This window comes from Panicum virgatum, chromosome 1N, assembly GCF_016808335.1.
Source record: "Panicum virgatum strain AP13 chromosome 1N, P.virgatum_v5, whole genome shotgun sequence".
Taxonomy (NCBI): domain Eukaryota; kingdom Viridiplantae; phylum Streptophyta; class Magnoliopsida; order Poales; family Poaceae; genus Panicum; species Panicum virgatum.
Genome location: NC_053145.1, coordinates 44,696,757 through 44,722,412, shown reverse-complemented (window position 1 = coordinate 44,722,412; position 25,656 = coordinate 44,696,757). Strand labels below are relative to the sequence as shown.

Here is a 25,656-nt window from a genome sequence, read left to right as displayed (position 1 = left end):
TACCGTGCCATCTCCACCATTCAAGTAGAAACAAATGAATAGGATGCAAAGCGGCGAACATCTCACTGCAATTTTTGTAAAGCCCCCGAAGAATATCCCGAACTTCACATTACTGTCCTAATCTATAGTATATTTTGCATCATACCCCCAAGTTTTTTTGAAGGAAAAACTATGTAGGGATCCCCACAGTATCAAAAACCTTTTATATTAAAATAGAAGCCCACAAGTTATCATCACTTTTCATTTTAGATCCTTTGCCTCCACAATCAGATCTTTCCCACCCAAACTAATTCGGAGACCTGTTGCCTGTGTTAACAAGAAACGTTATCCACGGTCACCACGAACCATGCAAGCAAGGATTTAAGACTAAATCTCACAAGCACTAACAGCAATTTATTCATGCGGGTGGGTGAGGGAGTGCAGGGGTGGAGCCAGGGGGCGTAGGCCCCCCCCCATGATCTCGTAGGACTACTAGCAGAGGCGGAGCTTCCCGCCATCGGCGGTCGGCGGCAAGACTGCTTGGCCCCCCCAATGACCAAATCCTAGCTACGCCCCTAGGGGAGTGGCACTCTGCCTCTCATCAAACTGCACCAGATCTCGTTGGCTCAAGCCAATTAAGGTCCTTATTCTGCTAAGGCCAAGCCTGGGTCAACTAGGCGGAAGCCCCGACATCCCCCTCCCCCCGACCCCATAACCGGCGGTGCCATTGTCTCCCACTGAAAACACATTCCACCCGTGCCTCCTCGACCGCCCTTCATGTTCGGCCCGACCTTACCGCCATGGCCACCGCAGCAGCCAGTGCCGCCCCAGCTGGCGCTGCCACCTCCTCCCCCAGCGTAGCCAGTGCCGCCTTGCTCACCATGGCCACCGGCGCCTCCTTGGCCACCAGGTCCTCCTTTGCCTCCTCGTCCGTCCCACCCGACCCGCCCGGCGCGCCTCTCTCGGTCTTCTTGGGAGGCATCGCCGAGCTCGGGGAGGAGTACGTGAGGCTGTGTTCTGTGTGGTTCAGCGTGAGTTGTGAGGTGCGGGCAGTGGATGGTTAATATAAAGAATATATCCGGTGCTATGTTACCGTGCCATCTCCACCATTCAAGTAGAAACAAATGAATAGGATGCAAAGCGGCGAACATCTCACTGCAATTTTTGTAAAGCCCCCTAAGAATATCTCGAACTTCACATTACTGTCCTAATCTATAGTATATTTTGCATCATACCCCCAAGTTTTTTTGAAGGAAAAACTATGGGGGGATCCCCACAGTATCAAAAACCTTTTATATTAAAATAGAAGCCCCCAAGTTATCATCACTTTTCATTTTAGATCCTTTGCCTCCACAATCAGATCTTTCCCACCCAAACTGATTCGGAGACCTGTTGCCTGTGTTAACAAGAAACGTTATCCACGGTCACCACGAACCATGCAAGCAAGGATTTAAGACTAAATCTCACAAGCACTAACATCAATTTATTCATGCGGGTGGGTGAGGGAGTTTAGGGGAGGAGCCAGGGGGCGTAGGCCCCCCATGGTCCCGTAGGACTACTAGCAGAGGCAAAGCTTCCCGCCATCGGCGGTCAGCGGCATGACTGCTTGGCCCCCCAATGACCAAATCCTAGCTACGCCGCTAGGGGAGTGGCACTCTGCCTCTCAACAAACTGCACCAGATCTCGTTGGCTCAAGCCAATTAAGCTCCTTATTCTACTAAGGCCAAGCCTTGGTCAACAAGCCGGAAGCCCTGACATCCCCCCTCCCCCCGACCCCATAACCGGTTGTGCCATTGTTTCCCACTGAAACCACGTTCCACCCGTGCCTCCTCGACCGCCCTTCATGTTCGGCCCGACCTTGCCGCCATGGCCACCGCAGCAGCCAGTGCCACCGCAGCTGGCGCTGTCACCTCCTCCCCCAGCGCAGCCAGTGCCGCCTTGCTCACCACAGCCACCGGCGCCTCCTTGGCCACCAGGTCCGCCTTTGCCTCCTCGTCCGCCCCACCCGACCCGCCCGGTGCGCCTCTCTCGGCCTTCTTGGGAGGCATCGCCGAGCTCGGGGAGGAGTACGTGAGGCTGTGTTCTGCGTGGTTCAGCGTGAGTTGTGAGGTGCGGGCAGTGGATGGTTAATATAGAGAATATATCCGGTGCTATGTTACCGTGCCATCTCCACCATTTAAGTGGAAACGAATAAATAGGATGCAAAGTTACGAACATCTCACTGCAATTTTTTTGTAAAGCCCCCTAAGAATATCCTGAACTTCACATTACTATCCTTGCATCGTACCCCCAAGTTTTTTTGAAGGAAAAACTGTGGGGTAGATGTAACAGAACGGCCTATGGGCCAGATGGCCCGGACCACTTTCCAGATTGCTGTAGCAAGGGTTACTGTAGCGACATGCTAATGTAGCAACGCGGCACAGTATTCCTTTAGTCCCAGACTGAAATCTGTGTGGGAATCGAACCACCTTAAATAGCCGGTCGTGGGAAGCTAGTTAACTCTGGATCGATCCTTTTGCACGAAGTAAGGACGAAAGTGTAAGAGAATTAATTAGCAGGTGTGGTCTACTCAACGTGTAGAGTAGATCTTAGCCGTTATCTCAGGCTGGGTCGTTACAGTAGTATCAGAGCCGACTCTCGCGGTTTCACAGGTAGGTGTGGGTCACGAGCCCATCATGTGTACACGGTCGTGTGTGGGTCAGTGCACGGGCATCGGGGATGCATCGTTAGCACTGGACGCATGTGCGTGATGTGTTGATTGGCACTAGGACATACGGTCGTGGCCAAGATAGGAGATCATGATCCTTTGTCCCGTATTGGTAAGCTAGTTCGATGATTCGATGGAGACGTCGAATCCTAAAGGATGGGTGATTGTAACAGAACGGCCCATGGGCCAGATGGGCCGGACCACTTTTCCGGGTTACTGTAGCGCGAGGGTACTGTAGCGATGCACTACTGTAGCGACGCGGCGCAGTATTCCTTTAGTCCCAGACTGAAATCTGAGTGGGAATCGAATCAGCTTAAATAGCCGGTCGCGGGAAGCTAGTTAACTCCGGATCGATTCTTTTGCGCGAAGCAAGGACGAAAGCACAAGAGAATTAATTAGCAGGTGTGGTCTACTCAATGTGTAGAGTAGATCTTATCCGTTATCCCGGTCCGGGTCATTACAGTAGATACCCACAGTATCAAAACCCTTTTATACTAAAAGAGAAGCCCCCCAAGTTATCATCACTTTTCATTTTGGATCCTTTGCCTTCACAATCAGATCAAGAAACATTATCCACGATCACCACAAACCATGCAAGCAAGGAATTAAGACTAAATCTCACAAGCACTAACAGCAATTCATGCATGCAGGTGGGTGAGGGAGTGCAGGGGCGGAGCCAGGGGGCGTAGGGCCCCCAATGCTCCCGTAGGACTACTAGCAGAGGTGGAGATTCCCCAGCGGCAGTCGGCGGCAAGAGTGCTTGGCCCCCCCAATGACAAAATCCTAGGTACACCACTAGGGGATTGGTACTCTGCCTCTCATCAAATTGCACCAGTTCTCGCTGGCTCAAGCCAATTGAGCTCCTTATTCTGCTAAGGCCGAGCTTGGGTTAACTAGTTGAAAGCCCCGGCATCCCCCCCCCCGACCCCCATCACCGGCGGTGCCATTGTCTGCCACTGAAACCCCGTTCCACTCGTGCCTCCTCGACCGCCCTTCTTGTTCGGCCCGCCCTTGCCGCCATGGCCACCACTGCCGCTAGTGCTGCCCCAGCTGGCGCTGCCACCTCCTCTCCTCCCCCAGCGCAGCCAGTGTCTCCTTGCTCACCACGGCCACAGGCGCCTCCTTGGCCGCCAGGTCCTCCTTTGCCTCCTCACCCACCCCGCCCGACCCGCCCGGCGCGTCTGTCTCGGCCTTCTTGGGAGGCATCACCAAACTTGGGGAGGAGTGCGTGAGGCTGTGTTCTGCGTGGTTCTGCATGAGTTGTGAGGTGCGGGCGGTAGATGGTTTATATAGAGAATATATCCGGTGCCATGTTACTGTTTCATCTCCACCATTCAAGTAGAAACGAATGAATAGGATGCAAAGCAGGGTACATCTCACTGTAGTTTTTGGAAAGCCCCCTAAGAATATCCCGAACTTCACATTACTATCCTAATCTATAGTATATTTTGCATCGTACCCCCAAGTTATCATCACTTTCATTTTAGATCCTTTGCCTCCACAATCAAATCTTTCTCAACGGTTCGGTGCGATCATGTTTGGATGACTGCAACATGACAGTCGACAGAACTACTGGTAGCATGCAAGTGATATGAACCAGATTTGATGGTATGAAAGGGGCCTTGCCAGATGGCCGCACACGCAGAGACGAGACGATGCTGCTGGTGTGCAACCACCACCGTTTTTTATAGAAAATAGAAATTTTCGGTTAACAAATTGCTTCGTCTCTTTCAAAAAAATTTCTTTCTGGTCAAGATCAAGTAACGGATGGAGCCACACATCAGTGAAATTGGCAGAAGACGAAGAAACGAGATTTAGCATGGCTGAGAAAGATGCCTGTAGATTTTTCACCATGGAACATTTTTCACATCAGACACTATAGAAGAAAGTGCCAAGTGGAACACCCCCCTCCCCCTACGTCTCCCCCCGAAGGCGACTCGAGCGGCGCCCCACTGTTCGCCGCCGCCTCCTCCTTCCCGACCTCCTCTCCACCTTGCCGCCGCCTGAGCAGAGCACTGGAAGCTCGTGTGGTTGCTGGGATGGCGGTGGCAAGGCTCCTCTTGACCGCTTAGGGTGCTCCCACCCCTTGTCACGCCGCCGGCGGCGGCGGCCTGGGCCTGCAGATCCGGCGTCTTGCATGTCGGATCCGGTGACCCAGGGTCCAGATTTATGCGGCACGGTGGCGCAGGCTTCCCTCCTCTACTACAGTGCTTGGACCATCAGTGCTGAGAGGTGGCCTAGGCAGCGCGAGGCTGCCCTTGCTCGGGCACAGCCTCTGTCGGGCGCCTTCCGTTCGCCGGCTCTTAAGGCCCCAGCTTGGCTTCCCTCCACAGGATTTGGCCATCTCCGGCCCTGGTCCGGTCCCTCCCGCCATCTTCCGGACATCCCTAGTTGGGGAGCTTGGGTGGCCCTGTCTGGCTACGGCTCCTCCAGGGAGGCGGCGAACGGGGCTGCTCCATGCAAGCCTTGCTATTCAAGTTGGGGGCTGTTGGCTTCGGCGACGCCACAGTGTTGCACACACTGCCCGACAGTGATAGCAGTCATGGATCGATGCAAGGGTTGCCTATTCCACTCACCGGCAGTCGGCGAGCACCTTTCTCCATTGGCTCTCTCTTCGGGTCCGGTGGGGCCTCAGCCCGTGGCCGGTGGCAAGCGCCTCTGCTCCACTCCAGCCAGGAGGTGATGCACTGCAGCCTGCAGGTTGGCCATGTGTGGGCGGGTTGATGAAATCGCCAGTGAAAGCTATGCTGGATCTATCAGGTCTCCACGACGACTACACCGTCAGGCCCCATTTCTCTTCTTGAAGGCATTGTCGCCGCAATTTCCTCTCCTTCTACACTATTTTGTTAGATGCTGGTGATGTCCCCGCAGTCTCTCCGCAACCCGCCACCACCGCTGGTCTTCCCTACCATCCCCACCCATATCTTCTATGGTCGCCGGTGTTCACCAAACCCAGCACCTACGCCCTTCTACGATACACACGCGATAAATAGATTTGCCGGGATGGCATCAGGGGCATCCCTGGGCCAGTGCAGGCTGTGCGACTGCACATGGCCCTCAAATTTGAAGGTCCCCTAAAATATGATGTATACTTTATATATAGTAATATAAAAGGATTCAATTTTATTAATTTGCAGCCCAATCTATATCAAAACGAGGCTCAAATTGCACCCAGAAGTCACATTGTATCCCGAATTATTGATTGCCTGACTCCCACCCAGCCTTCTGCTCGATGGCCGCCGCGGCGCTCGACTCGATCACCAACACCAAAGGTAGGACCGACGCTTCTTCCTCTCCTATCGCGCACTGACACTCGTGCCTCGGCCTCACGCCTCGTGGAGACGGACGCCTGGTGGTCGCGGTGTTGGTTCCCTGACGCCGATCGCCAGACGCACAGCCACGGGCCACGACCACTCCCAGACGGCCATGGGAGCCTAGACGCCGAGTAAGATTTAAGAGCATCATGTTATTTTTTATTTCATCATTTAATTATATTGATGATTACAATATCTCTATTAATTTTGTTCTTTCCACTGCAAGTCATGTGATTGGCAAATCAGTCTAGAAAATATGATTTTGGCCATCAAAAGCGTAGAAAGAAACCAAGAATAGTGGGCATCAGCGGAATGATGCTTTTCAACCAAGAATAGTAATTTGTTCTATGAAAGCCCACGTTGAGAAGTGCTCCGGGCCATATTATAGGCACAAAAGTTGGGCTCTGTGGGGTTTAGAATTGATAACGTATTATTGTATTTCTTTAGGCCCATATTATTCACTAAACAGCAAAACTGGCCCAAAATAGAAGTGCGGTGAAGTCATTATAGTATATGCAACAGGGCACTTTCATAGTAAGCGCAGAGCAACAGATAGAAATCAATAGCAGAGGGAAAAATAAGCATACTCCTCCAAGATAAGGAAGGTATATAGGAGCCAAAGGCCATGTTTAGTTCCCACCCATAAACCCCGTAAACACAAAAAAAAACATCACATCGAATATTTTGACACATGCATGGAGTACTAAATGAAGTCTATTTACAAAACTTTTTGCATGGATGGGCTGTAAATCGCGAGACGAATCTAATGAGCCTACTTAATCTGTGATTTGCAACAGTGATGCTATAGTAACTATCCGCTAATTATGGATTAATTATAGATTAATTAGCATCATTAGATTCGTCTCGCGATTTACAACCCATTTGTACAAAAAATTTTGTAAATAGACTTTATTTAGTACTTCAAATTAGCAAGATTCTTTCGAAATTTTTTTTGCGTTTCAACTAAACACGCCAAAGCAAGATTAGCGTGGGGTAGCTGAAGCACACAATAAGCGTACTGTTCTCTTTTTTTAAGAGAATAAGCATACTGTTCTCGTACGGATGGGTCGTGCCGGATTTTTGGTCGTGAACGCACGCAGACGGCGTCCCGATCGGTCAGACGGAGAGACGCGCGACGAGACCGCAGATCAGAGCTCAGAACCACCTGAGAATGGGAGCCAGCAGAGGCAGGGCACCCGGACAGAAGAGGGCAGGCATGCGGTTCCGAGCCCGGCAGGCAAAGTACCGCGCCCGCAGGCGAGGCGACGACCGTCAAACGCATGCAGGGAGGAGGGGCCGGCCGGGAGCCCGGGACCGCCGGACAGGGACGCCTTCTCTCTCTCTCTCTCTCTCTCTCCTGGTGGGTGGCACGCCACGCCACGCGACGCGAACGCGACGACAGCCGGCCAGGCTTGGAGCCTGGGACCGTCCGGGCGAGCGAGAGGGCGACGCGAGCGTGCGCGCCGGGGCGCCCTGCCGGCCCAAAACGGAGGCGGCACCCCGCTGGACGCCGCTGCCTGCATGCTCACTTGGGCCACGCGCACGATGCGGGTCTCCGGCCGCCGGCCGCTGCCTGGCTCCCGGTCCCGCGCCGTCCCGTCCCGGCCGGGCGGGGCGGGTTGCCTGGAGCGCGCAGACGCGGGCGTGCGGAACAGCGGCATTGATGTGATCCTTGTGATCTGATGGCCAATTACAATTGATGCCGGGCGGGTGATGAGGTGATGTGAGAGCCGCCAGGCCCAGAAAGAAGCCACACAGGCCTGGTAGCCTTGTTAATTTATTCAGTGCCACAGAGATGCCCCGCGCTGGAGCGAGCGGCGCCTCACAAATCGCTCACAAGATCAACCCTGGCCCCCGCGAGCAGTCAAGGCTCCTGGTTCACAGGCAGCGACCAGCGACCACTGTAGCATGCTATCATCGATCAGAATTCAGAGTTCAGAGAGCCCGCCGGACGGCTGCTGCTAGCTCCTACCGTGATAATGAGTGACACGACGGTTTCCTCACACGTCCAAGTTCCCGATGGAGGGTGCCCGGCCTGGGCCGGCCGGTGGTCTATTTATGCAACGCCAGCCTCGCCCTAGGGATGGCAACGGCTACCTAAAATCCAAGTATCCAACGGATTTTACCTAATGAGAAGATGGATAAATTTTCTATCCGTGGATATATTATCAGACAAAATTCTATAACCATCAGGTATGGTGGATATGGTTGTGGATGTATACTAACCATACCCACCTACCCGCGGATAAGAAACGCCCGTAGAAAAAAAAAGATAGCCTAAGTGCCTAACTCATTTTTAGCTCTTATAGCCCATTAATTTAGCCCAAATCCAATTAAAGTATATAACCCTCCGTGAAATCCTACTCCACATGCACTCCAATTTTAGCTTGAAACGATTTATTTTTTATGTGAATATTCGATATTTATATGTAATTCTCGGGTATGCTTTTAGATGTGGGTTACCCGTCAGGTATAAATTATCCGCGCGATACGGATATGGAATCATTTTTCTACTTGTGTGCTGATATGGGTAACAATAAAATTTAGTCCTGGTGGTTGCGGTGGCTACTACTCGTCGGATACGTAACTAGTGCCATCCATCCATCCAACGTACAGTGGGGTGGACCGTCTCAAGAGTCACGGCCGTGCCAGTGCCAGCCTAGAGTAATCCCCAGAGGCTATTTATCTTCACCAGCAGGCAGCAGCAGAGAGCTCCAACATTTTCCGCGCCGTCCGTGCACACCTGTGAAAGCTCCAGGGCCTTTGCCCACAGCCCACAGGCCCTCACCACCTGATCACCACCCAGTCCACGCCTCCACGGCGCTGCAGCAAGAGGCTGCAGGGCATGCATGCAACAAACACCAGTGTCGTCGGTGCTCGCATTGACCGCTGCCTGGGGTCGGATTGTTGCATTGCACGCCGACGGCTTCGCACTCCAACTTGTCACTTGTTTAGTTGCATAATTTAAAATTCCAAATTTTTTTCTGACATTATGGAGACTTAAATCTAGACGAAATAAAAAAAGCATTGCACAATTTGCTTGTAAATCACGAGATGAATCTAATAAACCTAATTAGGCTGTAATTAGACGCTAAATTGCTATATTAATGCTACAGTAATCAACATCTAATGATGAATTACTTAGGCTCATTAAATTCGTTTCGCGATTTACATACAAGTTCTGTAATTAATTTTATGATTAATCTATGTTTAATACTTTAAATCTAAAAAGATTTTTTTCAAAAACTTTACACCCTACACCTAAACGAGACCTTGGACTGCAAGTCCAGCGCTGCCAAGCTAGAGCTAGCTGCTCTGTGCTCTCCAAGGAACATGTGGCGCACGCCTGATGGGTACGCGGGTTCCAGTTTGGTCCCTGCACGGGCACAGTTGCGCCCGCGCCGCGTTCACACCGTGGTCGGCACGCGCGGACACGCAGGTTTTCCTAACGCTGTTTCATCAGTCTCTGCATGCGAACAGCGACACGCAGTCCAAATCCGAACAGCGGCGTGCCCCCCTGTTGGTTCTACTTTTTATTTTATCAGCAGTGAATAAGAACATGGAGGTGTATTATTATATTATCTGGTGGGAATTGGGATGACACATTATTGGTTCCACGCCACCTTTTGCAGACAAACTTAGTACCGAGTCCCTCCGTCCCACAGAGACTGATCGTCTAGAAAATTTCAGACATATTAGTAATAATGAAAGATGATTATATTACCCTAATTAACCATAGTAATTGTGATTGAAAACCGCGTTGTTTATTTGATTCCCTAGGTCCTCACATGCAAATGCATTGGAACTAGAAAAATAAATATTTGATTGGCCCCATGCCCTTCTCTATGCAATTATTTTTCTTAGTATTTGATATTGCTTTAATTAGATGAACTTTACTACAATCTACATAAATAATCTTTGTGGGACAAAATTTAAAGACTAAACAAACAGTCTTTATGGGACGGAGGGAGTACCATTTAATATCCACGGCACATTATTAGAAGTATACTATAATAAGGTCAGTAAAAATGCTTTGCAAAAAAAAGTTGTAACTTGTAGGATAGACCTCAGATGGGAAAAAAATAAAAAGTTGTACCATGAAAGTAGTGCTATATATATGTAATTTTCTTTTCAAAGACACTAAAATCGTCTTAGGCTCAAAATTTTAGTAAAGTTTGTAAATATTTAATAGAAATTAATTAAACATCAGTGACCATGCCATAGCCAAACCTTTAATGATATAGGTTTGATTTCCCATAATCCCGTGTACCATCACCTCACCCTACCACCCCCGGGCTAGGCTTAGCGTAATAGTGTCTTATTACCTTGCCTAGAAGGTGGACTGAATTGCCTAGAAGATTTTTTTTTTTAGGGGTGAAGAAGAAAATTTTTGCCAATGCAAGGATCCAAACACTCAACCACATACGATTCCTTTTGCGAAAGGGCCTATAGTGTAGTGGTTACATGAGCCTCAGTAGCACCTCAGGTGCTGGGTTTGACCACCCGTGGGAGCGAATATTCTAGAATTTAAAGCGTTGTGTTTTCAGTGGTAGGCGACGTTCCCGCCGACGGCGAGGCGTCTGTGGTGACTTCATCAATCTTGAGAATTTGCCGGCTCAGTCTTCGAAGATGCTCATAGGGGTAGGGTTTGCCTACATATGTTCATATGGGTGATGTGCGTACGTTGTGAGTATCTGAGTTGTTACGTTTCCTTTTGCTAGGGGAGTCAATGTTCTTTTTTTAGGAAGGGGAGTCAATGTTCACCTAAATAGCAGATGTGATCAAAACGGGATTATTTTTTTGGTCGGAGGTTAAATCAGCATATATAACATGTGGAGGCGATGCAATCATACATGTGTAACAATGGCCAAGATTAGCCCTAGATTATATTGTGCATTGAGCAGACCAACGAAATCTCAGCATGGAGGAGATGGCTCGACGATTCCCTCTTTTCTCACAACGAAATCAACATGGCCCTCCATTGTAATGAGCAAGGGAGCTTCGTTCACTCACGAAGCGTCTACATGGTGAACGAAAAGGAGGACCAATCATAGCATAACAATAACAAGAGTTATAGAAGACAAAAAAAAACATGCATGGAAAGATAATCATGCATGGAACAGAAGATAGCAACGGCATTTGCGGCCCACTCCATGCATACCTGAACATAATGATCGGATTTAAAAATAAGAATTAGTTAGACCAGTTTGTCAGTTGGTTCGGCTTTACGAAGAAATCAAGCACGCCTTTTTTTCCCCATCAACTCCCACTGCACTTTTGGTACATGGATGGAGAGTACTCGGCGCGATCTTTATCCAATTTTGCGTTAGTCAAGGCGACATTGTTTTCCGGAATCCTGTGCTCCTATCACCGGAAGAGGGATTGTGCATCTCATCATTACAGGAAGGCAAACAAATGATAAGGACGCACGCACCTTTGCTACAGGCAAGTGAGGTGCATTCACATGCGCGCGGCCCTGAGGTCGCGTGCGTCAACTCTGTAATCCGGAGCTGCGCGGTAACAAAACCAAACAGAAAGGACAAGTAGAGAGATCAGATGGAAAGAGGACGGCGGAGATAGGATCGTGCAGCACCCGGATGAAACGAGCACCCACCCCATCGTGGCATCGTGCAGTGCAGCGGCGCCATCCAAGGAGGCGGGGCCCGAGAAAAGCCGCTACGCTTCACGTCGCCAACTCCACTCGGAGCCCTAGCGCCGCCGCCGGCGTCTCCCGCCTCCAACACCGCTTGGTCCCCTCCCTTTCCCTTCGGCGTCTCGCCGGAGGTCGAAGGGAGTGGAGATCCATCATTTTTTTCTAGTTTTCTCCAGTAGATCGAATCATCTAGAGTTAAAGTTTTTTTTAGGTTTAGAGTCTCTCCATGCCAAGTCTCTTGGTATTGGAGATTTATTTCCTCCTCCTCTCCGGTGACGGCAAGGGGGCAGGGTGGATTCGTCTTCTCCATGGCGGATCTGTTGAAGATGGGGGTGACACCAACGCCAACAACTTCATCGATTTAACGACATGGAGATTTGGTTTTCCGAGTAGTGACATCAAGGTGGAGATGATGCCACCTTCATGGAATAATTTTCTCCAGTCTCTTCTCCGTTTTGCTGTGGTTAGATCTGACCACAATGAAGAACTAGGGAGAATATGCAGATCAGACTTTTTTTTTCTTCGGTGGCAGAAAGAAGAAGATGGAAGACACAAGAAATAAGTTTCTCCACTTCGCCTGCAGGAGTGTTGGCCGCCATTCGTTGGGCTTCTGTTCTCGAGTTTGTTGCCGGGTGTTTGCATGTGCACGTCGAGTGTTTGCCTGTGCAGCCTTCTATACGAAGCGTCATATAGGTCTGGAGTTGAAAATTTAGACTATACAAGACTTTTAGATAATCAGATTGTATTCCAACGTGTTTGTAATCTAATGACGTACTCAACTTTAGTCTAATATATTTCTTCTTTCCTCTAAAAAAAGAGGCGGGGGGTGAGGATTCCGTACCGGCCGGCGAGCCTATAGCCCCCACGCCGAACACGATACGGTCAAAACTCGGAGCGCTCGCCCCCGCTGTCCCGCACGTGCGCCCCGGCCCGACCCCGCGCACTGCCCGGTTGACCGGGGACACCCCCCTGCCCCACTCATAGGCGCCCGCCCGAGGACCCCACACGTCAGGGACCGGCGCCCCGTCCCGCACGCCCGCGCGGGCGCCCGGCTGGCGACACGTCGCCCGCGGTGGCTACGGAGGAGGAGCGCGGGGCCCGCGGCTGCGTCCTGCGTGGCTCCCTGAATATTTGCGCCCGGAGGACGGTGGTCCCCCCGGCCCTGCCCGTCCGTGCGTCGCCAGGCAGCCACCGGGTCCCGAGCGAGCCAGCGACGTGCGGAAGCGGGGGAGGCGGTGGCTTCCAGCTTCCTTCTCCAGTTCTCGCCGGGGCACGGGGCCCGCGGCCCCGGAGCGGGGGATTGACCGGTTTGACCAGCGGGGGTCCGCGAGGCCCCGGCGCCCGGCGGACGGATGGGCGGCCCGGATAGGGCGCGGGTGCCGACACGCGCAACGAGGCGCCCGGAAACCCACGCGCCCGTGCGGGCAGAGCGCGTCGGAGCCCGCGGAGCGCGGACCGGACCGGGGGGCGGCCGGGAGCTGCCGTTTGGATAATCTTGGGCACCGCGAAGACGTGCAGCGGCACTGACAACCGTTATTACATGTGGTGGATGGAGATTCACTGCGTGCTCCCTCGACGGGTGCGTTGAACCTGCACTGTAGCACGGTCAAACTGGTTTTTTTTTTGTCTCGCCTGACCCCTGGCCTGTTTGGTTTGGCAACAAAATTAACGCGCATGTTTTTCGAAAAAAGAATCTCGCATGCATGAAATACTAAATGGAGTCTATTTGCAAAAACTTTTTAGGGATGAGTGTAACTTTTCGCGACGAATCTAATGACGGTAATTAATAGATAATTAGCTACAGTGATGTTACAGAAACCATCTTCTAATCGCGCGGTCAAAGACCTTATTAAATTCTTCAGGGTCACTAGCGCGGGGATTCTGAAGTTGGTTTTGTAAACTGATTTTGTTTGACACCATAATTAGTGGTCAAAGCTGTTACTATTCCTAGTGCGCTACAATTGTAGCGCGAACCAAACAAAGCCAGCTGTACTGTGCTGGTACTGTAGAAGCTCCGCGCGTAACAGTGGAAACGAAGATTACAGCGCGACCATTGCGGACGAGAGGAAACCTGAGAAATACTCGTAGCGTTTTGACAATAAAATAAAGAGGCCAACAAAATAAAGAGATGCGAAAAAAACGCATGTATCTCTCATTAATTTTCTATTTAGTTAGTTAATAGCAAGATTACTAGCTAGCCACTGGTTGCCGCATCAAAATCTAGGAAATCTCCATTCAGTTTATTACTTTGTGGCCCGATGGATTTAATATGGGGAGAGAGATTGGACCCAAAAGATCTTAGAATATCTTACAGTTAGATACAAATTTTAAACTCTTTAATACCTTAAATTTCAGGACAGAGAGAGTAGCTATTAACTTGGATGGATAGATGGAAAACAAATGCTATTAGGTCCTAGGATAAGTTCGATGCAGTACTTTTATGTAGCCTATATGTCACCGTCGGTCACAGTTACACCAACCATAATCTGAAAAATTAATTTGTGTGAAATAGATGGACAGTCAACCCAATAACATAGGGTAGACGGATTATTGTTTGTGCAATGATGATGATATCACTCACGTGCATGCAAATTCTAAACTAAATAAGTATTAAACCGAGCATCCATATCAAATTTAGGTTGCATCATTATCTTTTTTATATAATAAAATCTTCAAAACAAAACCACACTTACCTATGTTTGCAAAATAATTTTTAAAAAAGTTTTTCTTTAAAACTAAATACTTAATTTTGGATACTAGAGATAAATATTTTAACAACACGAATAAATAATTATTTTTTATAAATAAAACATTAAACATAACGAACAAATAATAATGTATCACAAACAAAACATTAAAGAATAAATATCGTGAACATTGATTGCACAGGATAAATAATAAAAAAATGAGTATGACGAATAAATCAATAAACATCACCAAACAATTTAATCTACAAAGCGAACAAATAATTTAGCATTGGGAACTAATTAGTTACACATAGAAAAATAATTTGCAGGAAGAACAAATGCATCTACATCGCAAAAATGTATTATTATAAGTATATATAAAGGTGCTAAATAAGTATATAAAAAATATATTATAAAATAATAGTACGTGATACGTTCTCAACTTACATAAATTCTATAAGATGACTAATAATTTAGTTAAGCCAAACAAAAATTAAAAAGGAAAAGAAAAAAGAAAATTAGTATTACAGAAAGAAAGCAAAAAGGAGAATAGAAAAATAATAATATTATGCCTCATCCTATTTGGATCGTGAAGAAATGAATCTGCATGTGAAAAGAAATATGCTAAGTAATAGCAAGTTTGGAGCAGACCGAGACGCTAAATCTGTTTGTGAAAAGAAATATACAAAGTAATAACAAATATACTAAGTACTGTAGTGATAAAATTTATTATTTTAATAAAATTGAAAAAAATATAAAGTTAAAATCAACATGTGAACTCACGTAACAAATTAGGATATAAAGTAACCTATCGCACCAAGAAAAGAGAGAAAAAACATAATCCAGAAAAGTCAACGTAAAATACAAGGAAGAAAAAATGAAAAAATGAATTTTTTTAAAGAAAAACATGTTAATTGCGAGAAGACAAAATAACGGTTGGAAAAATGAAAGAAAATTTGGAAAGAAAATAGAACGAAAGAGAATGGAAAAAAGAACGAATCTATGAGGCAGCATCGTACTCTTCTATGTTGAGGACTACTGTATACACACATGTGGGGGCTGAAAAACAAAAGACTGAGTTCGGCCAAACCGGAGCCTACGCCTACACAAAGTCTTTCTTCAGGTGATAGAAGTTTAAGCGATATACAACTGTCCCGTATGTAGCGGGGCTACTAGTTAAAGTCCAAAGGTGCAACGTGGTAGAGATTTCATAAAAAATAATATGTAAACTTTAACCAAATTTATAGAAAAAGAATAATATTTACAATACCAAAATTGTTCCATAAAACTCACCAGTGGTGGAGCCAGGAAATTATTATAGGTGGGGTGACTTTTAGCGAAAGAGTACTCTAAATATATAAACGCACCCATTCACACCGCAGTAGCGCGTTCACACATCGCAATCTTACAAATTTCAAGCAAAGTTTTAGAATGTTACCTCAAATTTGAAAATAAATTTATAGTTTTTGCGTCAATATGCTATCAAAAATTTATAGTAACAATAAAGTGATCATATGCCTCAAAATGTTGTAAGAATACACATACCACTAGGGATTAGCAAATCACTTTTTGAAATAAAAGGACTAGCAAATCACTAAGGAACTCCAAATCATTTAGGCCGCGCCCTTATCGGCTCGCCGCACGCCCACTGCCCCACCTTCTGGTGTGCTCACGGCAGCCGCCGCCACCGCTTGGACTCTAAATATATAAACGCACCCACTGCAAGAGAAGGGTTATTGGGTTCTGGAGTCTGATAACCGGAACAAGTGATAGTAGTATCGGGCTTTGGCCAGTTGGCCTCTGGGCGGCTAGTTCGTGCTGGCCTTTGCTGGCTCATGGATACAAATATAGTCCACCTACAACTCTGCCTTTTATCTCCAATCTTGCGTCTACAGGTTGACATGAAGGCTTGACAGAGGACGGCAAAATATGGAGGGGCCGAAAAAATATGGGGGGTCTTGAGACGAGCCTGCCGGTAGCTGCGGTGGCCGCTCCACCCCGCCGATAGGGTAGCTCCGCCCCTAGAATTCACCGTGAAATATTTGTTGGTAGTCTATATGTTTGCTGTTAATATGTTGTTGTTGTTGTGGTGGTTCTATTTTTCTATAGATTTGGTCAAAGCTAGCCAAATCGAACTTAGGACAACCTAATATGAACTTATAAATAAAAATGGTACGGTGGGGGTACCTCTTGATTTTGGGTAGAGCTTTTTATTAGATCCCTTTGTTAATACAAATATGCACCGATCCTTGTAATAAAAGAAAACAATATGTGTCAAATTCTATTTTTCTTTTTCTAGTAGTGCTAGCTCCATTCTTGTGACAATTACCTTAGTTCAATATGAGCGCAATCCTAGGGTACAAAACAATTCCAATTTTTATTTGCACATGCCCTGATTTTTGTAACAGATGACACGGCCATATGTGTTTAGCATGCAACTTTTCTTTTCCTCGCCTAGTGGTAGGCCCGTTCTTGTGTTTCAGACGGGCCTTTTAAATAGCCTGATGATTGGAGCACGGAACATGATAGTATAGTAACTAAAATCCAAAATTCGTCTGCTTGGGCGAAGAGATGCAGCAGCACATACAAAATGTGCAGAAACTACTACAAGCCCGTGTGGCGCTCTCACCGATCGAATAGTTGTCGCCAGGTCATTAATTGGCCCTGCCTATGGATGGAGGCTCCACCCTCAAATCAAAATCAAGGGAGTAGACCGGCTCCATCGTGTGGCCGCCCCGTGTGAAGCGGACAGGTTTAAACGGCGAGCCGGACAGCGCGGCGACCGACAAAACACTATTTCCTCCGTCTCAAAAAAAAAATCATTTTTCGAGGAGTCAAATTATTTTAATTTTAACTAAATTTATTTAAAAAATTATTAGCATTTGTGTCTCCGAATAGATGTAGTATAGAAATATATTACATGATTAATCTAAAGATACTTATGTTGTAACACAAACATTAATAATATTTTATATAAATTTAATCAAATTTAAAAAAATTGACTTTTCAAGAAGCGAGATTTAATTTTTTTTGTGACGGAGGAAGTACTGCCCATGGACGACGGGAGAACGATCAGGTGGAGCCGCCGCCGGAACATGTCGTCGTTGACTGCGTTGACCCCACGCGCGTGGTCACTGTGGGTGTAGGGCAACACGAGCACGTAACCTGACGCGATTATTAGAGCTATGCGAGCCATGACCAACCCATTGGCCCTTGGGATGAAGCTCCCTTCGATCAGCAACTGGAGTAGCACAGTATTACCACCTACCACTGTCCACGTCAGCGGTAGCACTACTTACCACCAGGCACCAGGACCGAACTGGAGTACAACGGCCCGGATACACTAACACTGTTAGATGTTAGTGTTAGTTTCTAACACAGAACTAACACTAACACTTGAGATATTTAGATGCTAGTGTTAGTTTGACAATAAAATCACTTTTCCAATCATGGGAGAGAGAAGAGGGAGGAGAGAGAGAGTGGGACTTCTCTTTTTTCCTGTGGACTCCACCAAAACTAACACAAAAACACCTCTAAGAAGTGCTAGTTTTTTGGGGGTGTTAGTTGCATCTAACACAAACTAACACACCTGTTTGGGTATTTAGGTGTTAGTTTGCTCTGATCTAACACAAACTAACACTAACATAGGGTATCCAAACAGGGCCAACGTCTGCGTTTGGTTTGTGCTGTGCTAGTGAATAGTGACAATTTAACAGTTAATTACGGTGTCAAACAAAGCTAGTTTACAAAACTAACTTCAGAACCCCGCGCTAGTGACCCTGAAGAATCTAACGAGACATTCGGACGTGCGATTAGATGATGGTTACTGTAGCATCACTGTAGCAAATTATCGATTAATTACCATCGTTAGATTCGTCGCGAAAAATTACACACATTTCTGAAAAAGTTTTATAAATAAACTTCATTTAATATACTATGCATGCAAAATTCTTTTCATAGAATGGAATAGCGTGGGGAAAACAAACAAGGCCGTTTGAAGGAATCCGCCGTTTGCCGTGGGTCGATGGCTGGGTTGGCATCTAGGTGTGCCCGTGTGTGCGTACTGTGCGTGACCACTCTAGCGTAGAGACGTCGGCATCCGATCCCCATGCACACGCGCGCTCAGACAGGCTACGGCGTAGGGGTAGCCCCGTCCGCTTCCCGCGCTTCCGTTGTTTCTTCGGAGCCACCCAAAGGCATATGGGGGGCGAGCGGGAGGTCGAGCTGCTCCGTGCTCGCGTTGCTTGTATTGTTGCCTGGCGATGGAGGGCGGGAGAGGGCAGAGCCTGCGGGGGACAGGGTTTAACTTCCCGTCGGGAAGTTATTTCCCGGTGAAGTCCGGGAACGGGAAATCGGGCGGTTTCCGGCGTTTCCGTGCGGTTTCCGGCGTTTTCCGACTGGGTTTTCGTTTTTGAATCGGAACGAGAAACGGGAACCGCGGAAACCGCGTCGGTTCCCGTCCGGTTTTGTGAACCATGGCGGGGGATGCCAACAAGCCTTCGAGTCTCGCCCCCACCCCGACCCGAGCAGCAGCGCACGGGCAACCTCAAGTCCTCAACAATATGGCCTTTGTTTGGTTTTGCACAAAACTAGTGCACACTTTTTTTTTGAGAAAAGAATATCGCAAAATCTTTTTAGGAATGTGTGTAACTTTTCGCGACGAATCTAATGACGGTAATTAATCGATGATTAGCTACAGTGATGCTACAATAATCATTTTATAATCGCGCGGCCAACTGCCTCATTAGATTATTCAGGGTCACTAGCGCGGGGTTCTGAAATTGGTTTTGTAAATTGACTTTGTTTGACACCGTAATTAGTAGTCAAAGTTGTTACCAATTGTAACGCTGGTTACCAATTGTAACGGGAACCAAACAAGATTTGTCCGGCCCGCTGCGCTGTGGGTCCCAGCACTGTGGCAGGGACTGGTGGAGCGGGAGCCTCGGTTCAATCCGGCCCAGCCCATTAACTAGCTGAGCAGGCTTAGCCATGAGCCAACCCGGTTAAACGGCTTGACGCCTTGACGGACGCTGCGGCAGCATCTGGCTCGAGTGCGGCAACGAGCCAACGAGAGTCTCCCGCTTCCCGCACGCACGTAGTCCGTAGTCGTAGTCGTGAGTGACCCCCACCCGCACACGTGCTGGCCACCTCCCTCCTACTTATACCCGGCGCCATTCGTCCCGGCCCTCGATCGAATCGGCCGGTCTCCTCCTCCTCCTCCCTCCCCACCGCACCCGCGGTCAGCACCATCCTCTCCACCCACCAACCCACCACTCCCTCAACTCAACCACCTCTCTCTCTCTCTCTCTCTATCTCTCTCTCTCTCTTCCCCCACCACGCTACGCTTAGCTTACCTCCAAGTCCATCTCCGGCGCGAGCTAGCTCTCGCTGCTCGATCGGTCCAGATCCACAACCAACAGCAAGCGGCTGCGGGGCTGCAATGCCGGGTCCGGGGAGCATGCCGCTGGCGCTGGGCCTGGACACGGCGGGGGTGCAGGTGCCCTGGTACTTCCGGTGCCCCATCTCCCTGGAGCTCATGGCCGACCCCGTCACCGTGTCCACGGGCCAGACCTACGACCGCGCCAGCATCGAGTCCTGGGTCGCCACCGGCAACACCACCTGCCCCGTCACCCGCGCGCCGCTCGCCGACTTCACGCTCATCCCCAACCACACCCTCCGCCGCCTCATCCAGGACTGGTGCGTTGCGCACCACTCCATGGGCGTCGAGCGCATCCCCACGCCCAAGCAGCCCGCCGACCCAGACCTCGTCCGCTCCCTCGTCGCCCAGGGCCCGGGCCTCCCCGCGCTCCGCAGGCTCAGGGCGCTCGCCAGGGAGTCCGACAAGAACAGGCTCGTCATGGCCACGCGCGAGACCAGGGCCGCGCTCCTCGAGGTCGCCTTCGCCTCCGGCTCCGACGAGCTCCAGGCCGAGGCCATGGCGGTGCTCGCGCTCGTCGGCCTCGGGGAGGCCGAGGCCGCCGAGGTCGTGGCCCGGGAGGAGCGGGTGGCCAGGCTCGGCAAGGTCCTCGCCGCCGCCGGCCCGCTCGAGGCCAGTGTCAACGCGGGCGCCGTCGTCGAGGCCGCCGCGTCGGCGTCCGGCGCGGAGGCCCGGGCGCTGCTGGGCGCCGCCGAGGGGGTCATGGACGGCCTGGTGGCGCTGGTGGAGGAGAAGGCCCACGCGCGCGCGGTCCGCGTCGGGATCCGGGGCCTCTTCGCGCTGTGCCTGGCCAAGGAGAACCGGCCCCGCGCGGTGTCCGCCGGCGCCGCGTCCGCGCTCGCCCGGCGCGTGGCGGAGGGCGGCGCCGGGGAGCCCGAGCGCGCGCTGGCGGCCGTGGAGCGGCTGTGCCGCGCCGAGGGCGGGCGCGACGCCGTGGTCGCCGGGGCCGGGGGCGGGTCCGCCGCGGTGGCGACGCTGGTGCGCGCCATGTCCGGGCGCGCGGCGGAGCACGCGGCGGGCGCGCTGGTGGCCGTGGTGGGCGGGTCGGAGGCGCTGCAGGTGGAGGCGGTGCGGGCGGGCGCCATGAGCCAGCTGCTGCTCATGGTGCAGGGCGGGTGCTCGGAGCGCGCCAAGCGCAAGGCGCAGCACCTCCTCAAGCTGCTCCGCTCCGCCTGGCCGACCACCGACTGCATCGCCAACTCCGACGACTTCCTGCAACCGTACTGATCGATCGCCACCGGCCATCATCAATTCATCATCGCCCGCCCGCGTCGCAGTTGGTGGATTCTGTTCCGTTCCCCAAGGGCCGCCGGCTTGTATGGCCAGTCGCCGCAAATGCAAGGGAAGGGAAAAGCCGCCGGCTTGTATGGCCTGGCCGTGCGAGCAACGCAACGGCCGCGGCGTCCGGCGCCGGCGCCGGCGCCGGCGGCGTGTATGTAATGACGGAGGAACGCGGTAGAATATTTTTTTCCCTAATGTTTGTCCAGTTTTGTACGTACGTAATGTTGGCAGGGAGGGGAGGAGGATGGGTTCTTGATTCGATCAACAGTAGTAGCAGCAGCGCAATCACCGATTCTTACATGGCACTCATTCTTCGCATTTTCCCTGGTCGCGAACAAAAACCCGGGGGAAAACAATGCTTGTTTTTTGTTGCCACCAGGCGGGCGCGCGGGTGCGTGTGTGTTTGGGCCATCAGTGAAAGTACAGGCGAAGCAGCGAGAGGACTGGGGAGATTGCGCATTGAAAGCTGGGCAGAGGCAGGGCTTTGGCCGGTGGCGGTGGGGGAGTGGGGCTGCCCCCTCCTGCAGGCTGCAGGATGCAGGATGCTTCTGCAGAATGGAATGTTGTGGCCGTGAAATTATCACGAGTCAATTCCTATTGAAAAATATAGTCTATTTTTTATATGTCATTGAAAATTACCCCATTCCTTATATGCAATCGTTTATAATTTCTCATCCCTTACATGCCATTGCCGTTGAAATCAGCTGACAGAGCTGTTAAAAGGGCATTGTGAAATGTCAATAATACCCTTCTTCCAAAGTATAGAAGTTACCTCATCAATTTTTTTATCCCCCGAGAGCTCTCTACCCCGTCCCCATCGCGACGCATCTCCAAAGGAGCCTACAGCCGCAACCCTAGATCTCGCGAAGGAGGAGCCCCGAATCGCGCCCCTCTCTCGCAGGCGCAGCGCGGGCGCTAGGGCGCGCGGGCGCTGGGAGCTGTGCGCCGCGCGCCCCTCGCAGGCACAGCACGGGCGCTGGGGCGGGCGCTGGGGCCGCGTGGCCCTGGCGGGCACAGCGCATGGCCGGCGCTAGGGCCGTGTGCCCCTCCGGCGGTGCGGGCGAGCGCTGGGAGGGAGCTGCTCGCGCCGCCCTCGCGTGGGTAGCGGGCGCGGACAGAGGTGACGATGGGGACGAAAGGGAACCATTTCGATTGGCTTCCTGTAGGTGAGTTCACTACTTTCTTTTCTATTTTCATTCTCTAATTATTTGAATTGGAACAAAAAACAATTAGTTTTTCTTCATTAACAGGATGAATCCTAGAGCAGTTTTATGCTAGATATCCATTTTAAAGCCAACCCTAGGAAATGTAGGAAGGATTCATGCTATAGATTCAGCAAAGTTGTGGATTCTGATAGTTGCAATTTCAAAGATTTTGTCGGAGAAATTGTGGATCAGTACCCTCATGGATTTCAGGAAGTAGTGCATGTTTTCTATTATGATGATTTCCAAAAATATGTAGAAGTGAGAACAGATCAGGAATTGCTTGCAATGTTTAGCAAACATGTTGATAACAAGGAGGTGCGCATGACCATTACATACACTGAATCTAGAGATGTGCCTATCATTGAGTGCATCCATTCAGTAATTTCAGCTAGACTTGATATCCCTTGCACCCCTTCTGTTGCATGCCCATCTTTTGCTGCACCAAGCCAATCAACTCAGCCTATATCCAGCCAACATAATAAGCCAACAACAAACCAGTCAACCGAGCATGTATCCAGCCAACGTAGTAAGCCTACAACTAGCCAACAACCCGCAAAACCTAATGATGAACCTCATGACGATCCTGATGATGATGATGGCCACTTGGCAAATCCTAAACCACACAAAGAACATATGGAAGTTGATGATGAAGGCATGTACTTACCTGCTCCTAAGACACATGTGGATGGTGGTGATGTGGGTGCACAAAGTGAGTCTGAATCTGAATCTGATGTGGAGTTTGGGGAAGAGGATGGTCTGATTGGAGGAGATCCTGTGCTACCTATGGCTAATGTAGCATATGATCGAAATGACCCTCCAATGAGCGTAGGCAGCCTATATCCCAATATTGCAGAATTTAGGTTGGCTCTTTCTCAACATGCTATCAAGAATGAATTTGAGTATAATATTGAGAAAAGTGATCCAGAGAGAATGAGGGCTTATTATTCGAGGAAGGAAGAAGAAGGATGTAGATGGAGGTTACATGCTTCTACATATAGAGATGGTGTCACAATAAAGATAATTGTTTATTATTGGCAAATTTGTTTTTTTGTTTATTAGTACATAGATATAGTTACAAGGTAGAGGTGTCCTATAAGAGAGTGTATACTAGTAAGGAATTGGCACACAAAAAGTTGTTTTGGTAGTTGGGACAAGAGCTTCAATAACCTATATAGGTTTAAGGCAGAGGTTGAAAGGTGCTCTCCTGGCAGCTTTGTAGTTATAGACCATCACACAATAGCGGACCAAATCAGATTCAATAGGCTGTTCTTTGCTATGAAACCATGCATTGATGGTTTTCTCAATGGATGTAGACCATATTTGGCAATAGATAGCATATTTTTTTACAGGAAAATATAGGGGGCAGCTAGCATGTGCAGTAGCTGTAGATGGACACAATTGGATGTATCCAGTTGCAATTGGAGTGTTTGACTCTGAAACAAATGACAACTGGATTTGGTTTATGGAGAGGCTTAGAGATGCAATTGTATCTCCACAAGGTCTAGCTATATGTACAGATGCTGGACAAGCAGTGATGGCAGGGGTTAAGGATGTATTTCCAACTGCAGAGCATAGGGAATGCATGTTACATTTAGTTAAGAACTTCAAGAAAAGATATACATGGAAGATATTTGAAGAAAATCTCTAGCCAGCAGCATATTCTTGAAGCCCATACTTCTTTGAGAAGCATTGGACACTAATGGAGGAAGCATGTCCACCAACAATGGATTATATAAGGCAAAACCATACCAAGATATGGGTAAGAAGTCAATTCTTGACCCATTGCAAGGTTGACTATGTCACAAATAACTTGGCAGAGTGTTTCAACAATGGGATAAAGAATATCAAGGGCCTGAATTTGGATGATTTGATGGACAATTTCAGGCAACTTATAATGGACAAGTGGGATATTAGAAAGGATATATCAAACAAGATGAAAGGAGACATTTTGCCACACATCATCAAGAATTTGAGAGAGCAAAGTAGAAATTTGGATATGGATGTACAGAGAAGTGGGGATATTCTTGAAGAGGTTTCTGTGAAAGATCGTAGTGGCTACAAATGTGTTGTCAACCTACAAAATAGAACTTGTTCTTGCAGAAAATGAGATGTCACAGGCATACCTTGCAAACATGTCATTGCATTTATCACACTTCTTAGGGAACCTTTGGAGAAATATATTGACACATATTACTCGGTTGAGAAATTCAAAGCTGCATACATGGCTCTAATCACTGCCATGGCTGACAAGGCACAATGGGCACAATCTAACCATGATTTCTTCATGCATCCACCACTCATAAAATCTACAGCGGGTAGAAGGCAGAACGAGAGGTTCAAAGGTTGTACTGAGGCTAGTGGCGGTGCAAGGCCGAAAGGTAAACATCAGTGCCCTATTTGCAAGGGATATGGCCATCGCTGGTATAATTGCAAGGATGGTGATCCTGATGATATAGCAGCTTTACTAGCTGAAAAGTACGTATTACAATATTGATTTAGCCTTTCTATCATATGTTATCTGCAATTTCTACTTTTTAACATTATTTAATTGTTGTTCATGGTATTTAGGGGTCCACCAAACAAAAAGAAGAAAACTACTGCACCAACAAGTGAGAGCAGCATTGTACCTATTGGTTCAACACAAAAAACAATGCAATTTCCTCCTAAGTAAAAATCTGAACACTTATATTCTACTTTTGTTTTCTAAAATTTTTCACAAATTTCTGATTACATATTTGCATGACAGCCAAAGTGCTTCAGCTAGCTTAGGTTCTGGACACTCTCTCAGGTACATTTGTAGCACTTTGTTGTTCAACACCATTTAGATCTTTTAACAATCATAATATGTCCTCGTGTATGGAACACATGTGCAGGTCTGGAAGTGGCTCAAACCAGATATAGCAATTTTCCATTGAGTACCCTATGGTACCTACACGTGAAAGCACACCACCACCAGCTACCTCGAAGCCTACAAAGGAGAAGAAATCGAAGGGGAAGGCAAAGACAGTAGGGACGGAAAAGACAACAGGTAAGTTGAAGAAGAAACAAGTTTCAGTGCCACATGATAGTCCAGCGATGGGTACTAGAAGCAAGACAACCCCCCACAAGCATAGCCCTGTCTCACATACTAGAAGCAAAAAAAAGCTTTCACTGCCAGATCTGAATGTCTAGTTGTTGTTATGTATGGGCTGCAAGTTGATGTGTCATGTTTTGCTTGCTCTTTATAAAACCTAGACTATGTGCTGTTATTTTGCTGGAACCTTGTGAGGTTGTTGCTGCTGTTTTTGGCATGTATGGACAGCACTTGTTGCTAGCAATGATGCATATTTGGACATCCAAAATTAGTTGTATGAACAAAACTCGCAGCTTGCAATGTAATTAATATATTTGACA

At 48.9% G+C, this 25,656-nt stretch overlaps 2 protein-coding genes across 2 annotated transcripts; both read left to right on the top strand.

Moving 5' to 3' along the window:
- The first annotated feature begins 19,547 nt into the window (after window positions 1-19,547).
- On the top strand, window positions 19,548-21,701 carry LOC120656023 (U-box domain-containing protein 26-like). The gene has a single exon (XM_039934007.1). It carries the CDS (start codon window positions 19,781-19,783, stop codon window positions 21,002-21,004), a length of 1,224 nt encoding a protein of 407 aa, XP_039789941.1. The 5' UTR covers window positions 19,548-19,780; the 3' UTR covers window positions 21,005-21,701.
- A 2,148-nt stretch (window positions 21,702-23,849) lies between these two features.
- LOC120654107 lies at window positions 23,850-25,656 on the top strand. The gene is made up of 4 exons (XM_039931679.1): window positions 23,850-24,738; window positions 24,832-24,930; window positions 25,010-25,051; window positions 25,137-25,656. Exons 1-4 carry the CDS (start codon window positions 24,485-24,487, stop codon window positions 25,162-25,164), a joined length of 423 nt encoding a protein of 140 aa, XP_039787613.1. The 5' UTR covers window positions 23,850-24,484; the 3' UTR covers window positions 25,165-25,656.

Bases quoted from the DNA above. Each gene is read 5' to 3' on its own strand.
- LOC120656023 (XM_039934007.1), top strand. From the start codon at position 19,781: ATGCCGGGTCCGGGGAGCATGCCGCTGGCGCTGGGCCTGGACACGGCG.
- LOC120654107 (XM_039931679.1), top strand. From the start codon at position 24,485: ATGGCTCTAATCACTGCCATGGCTGACAAGGCACAATGGGCACAATCT. The intron at 24,931-25,009 runs GTAAAAATCTGA...TTTGCATGACAG, and splicing joins ACAATGCAATTTCCTCCTAA to CCAAAGTGCTTCAGCTAGCT. The intron at 25,052-25,136 runs GTACATTTGTAG...ACACATGTGCAG, and splicing joins GGTTCTGGACACTCTCTCAG to GTCTGGAAGTGGCTCAAACC.